Below are 11,071 nucleotides of genomic sequence, written 5' to 3'. Positions count from 1 at the left end.
TAAAATATTTTATTATTTGATAAATTTAAGTCTTCATTTCAGAAATACTGCTAAAATAATTTTCTCATGCCTGATCCAGTGGTTTGTCCCTCACGGACGCACGCGTATAGCACTTCTATGGGATCCTACCATCTATGTTCTTGTCAATATCAAATGTCAAAATAGTGGATTGGATTAACTATTATCAACTTTGGTGAAAACAAGGCCAAAGTTCAAAAGTTATCCTTAACTTGTTTTTTGTAAATTACTACTTAAAGTTAAGAGTGAGCGCGAAATTTTAACATAAGCTTGAAAATGGCTCTTAAGTTGTATTTTGATCTTATGTCACAGCCATCTCGAGCATTATATATTCTATTAAAAAACATTAAATGTGATTTTACTCCAATGCCTGTAGATTTACGAAAAGGTAATTATTGAACAACATTGAACTCAGAGGGCCTACCGTGAATAACGAAATTTCGTTATTGCTTCTCTACCGCTCTTGCTTATTCGAGCGATAGAGAAGTAGATAAAGAAATATCGTTTCAGCGGTAGGGCCTCCTAATTGTTGCCTATTTGTGTTGCTTAAATATAAATTTTTGATTAACAGCCGAACATTATTCTGAAGAATATACAAAAATTAACCGATTTCAACGGGTTCCTGTTATAGACCATGATGGTTTTGTGCTAACTGAAAGGTAAAGAATTACTTTAATATTACGTTTAATGTAAGATAAAATTTTACATCTTTTACCCCAGTTTTCTCTCTTATAACTTCATTTCTGATTCTGTCTTTAATTTTAATTTGTAACATGGACCGTTCCATTGCCCTTTGACAAATTTTCAGTTTATGTGTGTGTTTCTTGATGGGGCTCCAGGTTTGGGCACCGTAAGTTAAGGTAGGTAGGACTGCAGTATCAAATACTTTTTTCTTAATGGCCATCGACATGTCACTCTTTAGAATTGATTTTAGAGACCAGTATTTTTTCCACGCTCTACTAATTCTGTAGTCTACTTCCTTGTCGAGTCTGTCTTTGAAGGAAACTATTTGTCCCAGGTATGTGAAATCTTCAGCATATTCCATATTGTTTCTTCCAAGATTTATTGGTATTTTATCTCCATTAGTAATAATTTTGCATTTTTTCATGTTCATTGCTAAACCTGCTTCCTTGCATGCTGTGTCAAATTCTAAGATCATTTCCTCGAGTATTTTTGGTTTTTCGGCCACAATCAAGACGTCATCCGCAAATCGTAGGTTATTTATGTACTTCCCATTAATATTGATACCTTTGTTTTCCCATTCCAGTACTCTAAATATGGCCTCCAGGCATGCGTTGAACAATGTCGGAGAGATAGGGTCTCCTTGCTTTACGCCTTTTTGCAACCCGAATAGCTCACCATATTTATCGGTTTTTATTCTGGCCTTGCTATGTTGGTATATCCGTTTTAGTATGTTGACATATTTTACCTCTAGGCCCTGTTCTTCAAGTGTTTTGAATAGAAATGTATGGTCTATCGAGTCGAAGGCCTTTGTAAAATCTATAAACGCAATGTATATATCTTTATTTTGGTATTCTGTGCCTTTCTCTATAAGTTGGTTAAGCCGTTTTGACCGAAATCCAGCTTGTTCCACTGGCTGGTGTTCTTCTAGTGTATTTTGTATTCTTTTGGTCATCACTGTCATGAATAGTTTATAGACGCAGGATATGATACTTATAGGTCTGTAGTTGTCTAGATCGTCTTTGTTTCCTTTTTTATGTAGGATAGTAATGTTAGAGATATTCCATTGTTCGGGTATTATTTCGTTCTTTATTATTTCGTTGAACACGTAGGCAATGACTTTGTGTAGTTCGTAGCTTGAGTATATTAGAATTTCACTGCAAATCCCATCTGGTCCTATTGCTTTCTCGGTTTTAAGTTTCTTTATTGCAGCCGATATTTCATCCGTGAGGAATGGCTCCACTTCATTGCATGTTTTCCTGTTATATATTGTTGGGTCGTATTTCTTATTTATGTATAGCTGTCTAAAGAAGTCTGTTGCAGAATCCACTATCTCTTTTCTACTTTCAGATTTCTTATTATTATGTTTTATGCTAGAAATGAGTTCTTTTCCTAATGTCATTTTTCTTTCTGCTCCTTTTACAGCGCATTTAGAAGCCAGTAGCTCTTCTACTTCTTTCATTTTTTGATTCTCAATGTCTCTCTTTGTTAGTTTTCTTATTCTTTTATTTACTGCTTTTATTCTGTTTTTATCGGCCCTGATTTTCTTTTCTTTTTCTTGCAATTGTGTCTTCAGTTCTAAGAATCTTTTTGTTTCGGTGGAGTATATGTTTGTGCCTTTATTTTCTTTTCTTTTAGTAGACTGTTCTATAGCCTTCTTCAATGTTTCTTCAATAATATTGTATTTTTTCTGTACCGTCTCGCAGCCTCTAACATTGATGTCTGTAAATAACTTTTCTGTTGTGGTGTGTACTGCGTCTGCAGAGTCACTTTGTATGCGTTGCTGACTATGAAAGATCTTTCTTCGGCTTTGCTTTGTATTTATTATTATTTCGACTGGCCTATGGTCTGATATAAAGTCTATATTCCTTACCACTGATATGTCTTGTACATTGTGTTTGTTCTTTATTAAGAAGAAATCTATTTGGGCTTTATTTGTTTGGTTAGGGTGTGCCCAAGTCCATCTTCTGTTTGGTCTTTTGTTGAAAAAGGTGTTTCCTACTTTAAGATTCAAGGTCCGTGCCAGGTTAATTAGTCCATCTCCTCTTTTATTTCTTGTGCCAAAATTATATGGTCCTAGTGTATCTTCTTCACCTGGTTGTCGGAGTCCAATATGGCTGTTGAAGTCGCCCATGATGTATTTATTATTTGCTTTACTACTCCAGTAAGTAGATTCGATTCTCATCAAAAAAGAGTCTACTTCCGTGTCCGAGGCACTGCTGGTGGGTGCCTCATGCAATAAAAAAGAGTAAATGGGCCTGGGCTGGCCATATATGTCGTACTACAGATAACCGATGGACCAAACATATCACAGAATGGTTACTAATAGACACACCGAGAAAACAGAAAAAACCGAATACAAGATGGAGAGATGAGCTACGAAATTTCGACAGATACTGGTGGAGAACAGCCCAGAATAGAAAGGAATGGGAAAAACTGGGGGAGGCCTTTTCCGCACACGCGACATGCAAATGAATAAAATAAATTGAAAAACAATAAAAGTTAAAGAAAATAATTTAATAAATAAATGTAATAACAATGAAAGTGTAACAAAAACGCATGAAATAAAGGCTATTACTATTACTATTACTAAGATAAAATTTTATTTCATTGAAAAATATCCAAAAATTAAAACAATCATAATACGCTTGAATAGCGTATTTATATATATAAAATGTTATAATATGGATATGTTGTTATATGTTATAACTATTAGGTATATTATAAGAAATCTAAGTTTTGTTATTTAGATTGTAATTTGTAGTGATTATATTTTTTTTAATGGTAATGGAAAATTGAAACAATGCTATTTATATTGCAATAATATTTTATGTTCTTGAAAAAGTATCAATAAATTAACTGCCACGATAAAGGTAAGGTAGGTATATGGGCATAATAACACTGCCGTTTAAGTGACAACCGGACTAAAGGTCCCTTATGCACATGCATTCGCTACTCGCACCATGAGGCGGACTGCAGCTTCGATTTTGATATTGATAAAAACTTGATATAATAATAATAAATAATAATAAATAATTTCTTTATTCAGACAAATACAGTCCACATTTGTTAATCTGCTACTTATAAACTAGGTTAATTGTACTTACATAGGTACAGATATAGCAAATGTGCACATAACCAACATACAGTATGGAATTGCATAAGTAATTTACAATATAAACACCTTGGTTTAGACCAGCGGTCGGCAACCTGCGGCCCGGGCCGCATGCGGCTCGCGAACCTGTCACTTGCGGCCCGAGAGGCGCCTTGGCTATTTTGTATGTAATAGTGACAAACGACAATGTCTCATAAAATCATAAATATTAACAAAGTACGGCCCGCGTCACCTCCGTTAACTACTATGTGTCCCTTGGCTGATAAAAGGTTGCTTGCACCTTGCTCATCCATTATATATTTAGATATGTTTTGTTGTGGAACTTCGCTTGTAATTCAGTAATAATTATAAACTAATAAACAATATACACAATGCACATCCTACACCATTGAAATTATGACCCTGAAATTTGAAATATATACTCTTCAAAAATGTAGAGAGCCAAGAAAGCTGTTTTTTTTTAAATTCACAGGTGAAAAAGGTGTTCAAAGTTTTTAACAACTTCTATGAAGTTGATGCTGAGGGTAGTTTATTATTATTAACGCATTCAATGCCAGGGGGCGTGGCCTAGGAACAAACTTGTATGATGTGCGTTCACACATGTGCATTGGGGGCAGTGAATGTGTCTGCATTAATTTTCAAGATTTTTTTTCGTTTCAGTGTTGCCATCTTGAAATATTTATCGCGTGAAGGCATTATCCCTGATAGTCTGTACCCAAAGGATTCCAAGCAAGCTGCCAGGGTTGAGGAGTTTCTAGAATGGCAACATGCAGGGTTGAGACTGCACTGTGCCATGTTCTTTAGAGTGAAGGTCAGTGCATTGCCTTAATTTATAAAAGTAATTATTTCAATCTTCTGTGAAAATATAACTTTATGGAGAAAAAACTGGTCCAAAATTTCCATACATTTTTCGTTCCTTCCATTCCGTTACCGTGATACAAAGTCTATTAAACATGGTACTTAACAGAAAGGAAATAAAAATCTGAGACACCTTTTTTCTCCCATTAGGATTGAAACAGCTCGTGATTTTGAGAATATATAATAGAATAATTTAGAAATAAAAGAATAAGTGTAAGTACAGCATAGTGTAGGTACAACTTTAATTAAGACGGCCTATAGTTCGCTTTTTAGCATTAAAAAAAAAGGTAAACAATCATGATGTGTCTTTTAATTGAACACCACGTTTTAAAAATAAGTCACGGCAAATTACCTGATTTTTTAAAAGCGTTTTTCAATTAAAAGACATGTCAAGATCGCTTACTTTCTTTCTAATGCAAAAAAAAACGAACTATAGGTATACACAACTTTTAATTCCGTTTCAGGCCCTTGACCCAATTATAACCGGCAAAACCCCAGACCCGAAGACACTGCTGGGCTACGAGCGCCGCATGGAGAGTGCCCTGGACATGTTCAATGACCTGTGGCTCGGGCAAGGCAAACCGTTCCTGGCCGGAGACCGCATTAGCGTGGCAGACTTGCTTGCTGCGTGTGAAGTGGAACAGCCCAGTAAGTGACAAGTTAACGCATCTACTGCCAGGGGGCGTGGCCTAGGAACAAACTTGTATGACGGTGGACGCACATGTGCGTCAGGGGCAGTGAATGTGTAAATAAAGTGTACCATGTACTTTTTCAAAAAGTTTTCGAATATTTTTACGCAGAATCACGAGGACTATTGATATAAAAAAAGAAAAAAAAAGTTTTGTGACACATTTGAACTAGGGCTCCCGGTATCCGTGTTACACGCCGAAACGAATACCCGTGTTCTTAAGACCGGCGGTGCTAAGAACACGGTTTACACGGAACCGCCGGGATCCGGATACGTATCTAAGAACCGTTCCCAAGAAACGTTTCTCAGATACGTATCTCCGTTTACACGGGTACTTAAGACCGGCCCGAACGGATCCGAAACAGTTTGAGCCAATCAATGCTCTAGCTCTGGGTATGCAAGGTCTAGTATTGAATGTTGACTTCAGATGAACTCGTTTAGCGTACGAATTTTTTTTAAATTATTTATAACAGTTTAAACACATGTGTTAATATAACATATTTAACCAACTATACAATACAGGGTCATTTTTGGACCGTTAGCCATATTGTGCGAGGTGATTAGGTAGGCCATACTGAACAACTTTTTGTATGGGACCAACTCCGAAATCAGAATTTTTTTTGGCTTTTCATACATTTTGGTCGAGTGGATGTCGATGTCGACGTTTTCTATGGGAAGGCCAAATTTTTTTTGGGATTTCAAGGTTGGTCCCATAGAAAAAGTTGTTCAGTATGACCTACCTAATCACCTCGCACAATATGGCTAACGGTCCAAAAATGACTCTGTATATGAATTGAAGTAGGTGTCCCTATTCTATATAGTCTACTATTTTTAATTTTGAACTAACTCGTCCCTAGTTTAGAACCTTAATTAGGGTTCCGTACCCAAAGGGTAAAACGGGTCCCTATTACTAAGACTCCGCTGTCCGTCCGTCCGTCCGTCTGTCACAAGGCTGTATCTCGTGATCTGTAATAGCTAGACAGCTGAAATTTTCACAGATGATGTATTTCCGTTGCCGCTATAACAACAAATACTAAAAACAGAATAAAATAAAGACTTAAGTGGGGCTCCCATACAACAAACGTGATTTTTGACCGAAGTTAAGCAACGTCGGGCGGGGTCAGTACTTGGATGGGTGACCGTTTTTATAGATAATGGTACGGAACCCTTCGTGTGCGAGTTCGACTCGCACTTGGCCAATTTTTTTTACTATTATTGCTTTTAAGTTAATTTCATTACATATTACATTTCAATCAAAGAAACACATTTTATATATAATGGTGTAAGTTATATAGTTTCGCGAAGAATAGGTATGCAGACAAATACTACCTACTACTACTTTGTGGTTATTTGTTATTTTTATCAATTACCTAACTGTTAGATTAGTTACTAATCTACCAACGAAGCAAAAAAAGTACAGCGGCATTTGAAACGCAGGATTTCACGCGAGAACCTTAAAAACCCATGCTTCCTTGGTTACCTTGCAATTATATTGCTAAATACATTAAGATAGATCTCAAAATTGGTAATCATTCATGTTGACTGGAGTCACTTTCACACTAGTGCTCAGGTAATAAATGCCGGCCGGTGGTGTTCCATTCATTAGAACGTGTTGTTTTACCCTTTTGTCTGATATCGCCGAAAACAAGTAGCATCCCAAACCATTATCAGAACTGCCATAGCTAATTATAAGCTTTATGTCGGTGTAATAAGGAGAACCTGTCTACACATATATGAAATTGTAACAAATGCAGCGGCTAAAATTAAAGAAGCAAATGTATCGAAGCAAATGAACACGAAATAAATATGACTTTTAAGATATTGTGTTTAGGTAAGTAGGTATGACTCCAGTTCGCCACTTAGTCGGCCAATTCGTAAAATACAGTCTTTCCAAGTTACTTTAATTTAAAATCGTTTTGTTGTATTGTTGCTAAAATTGTAAATAATATTTATTAGTACAGTCTTAAAGTTCATTTTATATGATAATAGGATAAGGAATTTAAGAAAAGTCTTACTTTTCATAAATTCATACTAAATTATACTAAAAGTTGTAAATACATTACTTATTGGCAGATACACATGATTACAGTGTAAACTCTTTATAACGTCACTCGATTTAGCGACAAACTCCTTAAAATGTCGAAATTGCTTGACTTTGATTGGTTTACCTTGTTTTCTATACAGTAATACACTCTATATAGCGTCACGCTCACTCTATTTAACGACAACAGTACGGCATAATACATCATTAAGAAATACTTTCTAAGTTGCCGAAATTAATAAAAACTGCAGCTGTGTACGTTTTTTTGTTTGCTGTTTTGTTGTTTTATTATCTAGCACGTGTTTACTTCGACTGACGTACCGGAGATTCTAAGAAAATTTGTCTTTTGTTTTTGTATGATCAACTTGCACATGTTTACCTCGGGCACTAGACTTTTGACAAGATGTTACACGTTATAAATTAATAGGCGTTGTTATTTGTATGAAATGAATGTTCTTCTTGTGCAAAATGTGTCCTAAGTATATTATAAACAGATACATTAGAATATTTAGAATAGTAAGATGACCTTTTTATTTCACTCCATTTAACAACCACTCTCTATACTTAACGTCGAAAAATCCGCAGTCCCTTCAGTGTCGTTAATGTCGTTATATAGAGTTACACTGTATTTATTATTTTTTACATGGTTTACTATAATAATAATAAGATGTCTGGCTTACGTAACTTAAAAAATAATTAGATTAAAAAATATACATTTCTTATTGACAGAATATCTTCTTCTTCTTCTTCCTCGCGTTATCCCGGCATTTTTGCCACGGCTCATAGGAGCCTGGGGTCCGCTTGACAGAATATATTCGTAAAAACTCACCCATACAATATATAGAATTATTAAAAATATAAGAACTGTTTAAAAATATGCTATTGGTAAGAATATTGTATACTTACCTACCACCACCTACCAGATCATCCAGGGCCAGATTTTAACGTAAAGTCTTTATACTCTTTATTGCTTTTATTTTTTTAAGCACTTTAATTTTATTGCTATCAAGTTATATTAATAAACCATAAAGTATTAGTATTTGAAGTCTTATATAAAATACTATTTTGATAAGTAGCATAGGTATACTGTATTTCTAATCTTCTACTCGTATTGCAACATTGCAAGCAAAAACTACCTGCTCAGAAACCGTTTATTGAATTTCGACTCTATGAACCACGGAATAAGGTTAAATATGACGGAAACACGTCATGAATCTTTTGTCTACTTGTTTCTAACTCTTAAGTACGCCGCGCCGGTTCGTTCCTTCGCTACTCGTCAAGGACGTGTCCGGAGCCACGGGTAAATAAGATCCGTTTCTCCGAATACCCGTTTATCCGTGGAGACGGATCTTAATTACACGTTTCTTAATTACACGTGCGGAACGGGCCAGAAAACCGTGTACGTGTTATTCGGAAACGGGTATTCGAAACGTGTAAACGAAACACGGACTCGACCGCGAGCCCTAATTTGAACCGTCCGTCCGAGCACGGACTAGCCTACTATTGGTTATGGTCCTTGGTCCGAGTGTCACAAACAGGCCTCAAAACTTTTGTATTGAAAACTTGACACTTTTTTTTAGTAGTCCTTGTCTCCCAGTGATTCTGCGTCGAAATAACCCAAAAGTTGTAAATTTTTCGTAAAAAAGTAAATGGTAGAGTCACTTTTTTCTGTAAGTCCCCTACATGCTTGTAAAGTTGTTCCACAAAGGGGAAACGCATCTAACAACCCTGTATGTTGAGCTAGGAATCCCTGTGCTATTAAATTAAATTTTAAGGTCCCAGTTTCGGCATACCAATTTTCACCACCATAAACGTCAAAAACCTATGAATAAATTACGTTTCTTATACAATTAAATACAAACTCAGTGCTGAATTAACCTAGGTAGGCTGTCTCTACGTAGTCTGAAGCGCAAACTTTTTAAAAATATTTAATGCTTTTATACAAAGAAAATACAACTACATACTGTTTTCACAGGGATGGCTGGCTACGACGCTAACGCCAAGTACCCGAACATCGCTGAATGGATGCGGCGCGTTCGCGAATATTTCAACCCGCACTACGACGAGGGACATGCCATCCTCAACAAGATTGTGCGGAATAAGAGTAAAATGGCTCCTAAACTTTAAGGCGTCTTGTATACAGCTCAAAAACATTTATGATATTTTTTCCGTATACACAAAATTCAATTCTACTAGAATTTAGGTTATACAAGTTGTATGATCAACTTTTACTATAGCAGCAACTCTGAAAATGACAAAAGATCCTGATCTCCATACTATTGTCGAATGGAATTTTAGTATGGAAACATTGGAAACTATGGAACTATGGCTGGAACACTACATTTTTTTTTCTGTGATTTCGGGGTTTCTTTCATAATTTATAACAAAACTTGCTTACAGTATGAGTACAGTCGCGAATATATCCGTACACAGCGGGAAGAAGTTGATATCTGTCGGGAAAAAATTGAAGAAATTTGAGCCTTATGTAAGTTTATTTTAAGTTCAAAATTCTTCAGTAGAATATCTCGAGTTATCAACTTCTTCCCGCCGTGTACATATAGTGTTTCAAAATAAAACACGGACCTATGTGTGCGTATAGGTGAGCAATGGGGTTGGCAATTGCCAAAGGTTTGCATAGATGGCGCCATCATAACTTGCCCCTTTTTCTATGAGAGTTGGGGTAAAGGGATGCCCTGGATGCATAAAAATCCATGAAAAAAACAAACATTTTACACAATTCTAGGGATACTTACTTCGACCGGCCAACCCCATTCCAAATACTTCAGAATATGAGCTAGTTCCGAAAATAGACTCTAAGTAAGGATGGTATTCCACCTGTCCAATTTCAATTACCAATTATGCTTTGTGTATCTCATTAAGCAAAATACACATTGGACCAAGATATTGGACGAAATGGAATACCATTAGTGAGACATCAGCAATAAAATCATTTGATATCTATAAATTTTCCGTCCATTTTACTTATATTATTTCTAACATATCGGTTTCAAACTGTATGCATTTGCATTGTGATTAATATAGGTAATATCACTATTATTTTTTTAAAGTTTTTGAATGTAAGTATTGCATAACATAATTATTTATTATAAACGAATTATATTTTTATAATAGACATTTTGTTAATGAATAATGTGGTATCTTGTATTTTAATCATAATAAACCGTGTATACTTTACAAATAAAATTATTTATTTTTATACTGTAATAGGTTTTTTATTTTTGTTGCCAAAATGTTGTCGTTACAGTACAACCACCTATTACCCACCTATTACGATGCTGTATAATATGTTGATGATTTAAATGGTTATTGCAACTCTATGCTTATGATATAAAGCCTGACCTGGCGGCTTAGCACGGTCGCGTTTTTATCCCTTGTCACCATGCCTGTCACGTTCTAACAAGTATGTAAGTGCGAAAGGGACGCGCATAGTGATAGTCGATAAAAATGGAACCGTGCTGAGCCCGCAGGCGGCTTAGCACGGTCGCGTTTTTATCCCTTGTCACCATGCCTGTCACGTTCTAACAAGTATGTAAGTGCGAAAGGGACGCGCATAGTGATAGTCGATAAAAATGGAACCGTGCTGAGCCCGCAGAAATATATGATCACGCGCCATGTTGCGGAATTTCACTGAAACTAATTTTTTCATACT

At 35.8% G+C, this 11,071-nt stretch overlaps 2 protein-coding genes across 2 annotated transcripts in view; both read left to right on the top strand.

Moving 5' to 3' along the window:
* Window positions 1-11,071, top strand: part of LOC134796233 (large ribosomal subunit protein mL66) — a 137,520-nt gene that overhangs the window by 26,382 nt on the left and 100,067 nt on the right. The window lies entirely within an intron of this gene.
* Window positions 257-9,543, top strand: LOC134796228 (glutathione S-transferase theta-1-like). Its single transcript, XM_063768273.1, has 5 exons — window positions 257-406; window positions 590-677; window positions 4,475-4,625; window positions 5,137-5,320; window positions 9,377-9,543. Exons 1-5 carry the CDS (start codon window positions 295-297, stop codon window positions 9,526-9,528), a joined length of 687 nt encoding a protein of 228 aa, XP_063624343.1. The 5' UTR covers window positions 257-294; the 3' UTR covers window positions 9,529-9,543.

The sequence above is a fragment of the Cydia splendana genome, chromosome 13 (assembly GCF_910591565.1).
Source record: "Cydia splendana chromosome 13, ilCydSple1.2, whole genome shotgun sequence".
NCBI lineage: Eukaryota > Metazoa > Arthropoda > Insecta > Lepidoptera > Tortricidae > Cydia > Cydia splendana.
Note: the sequence above shows the minus strand (reverse complement) of the source record. Positions and strands in the feature narration are given on the sequence as shown.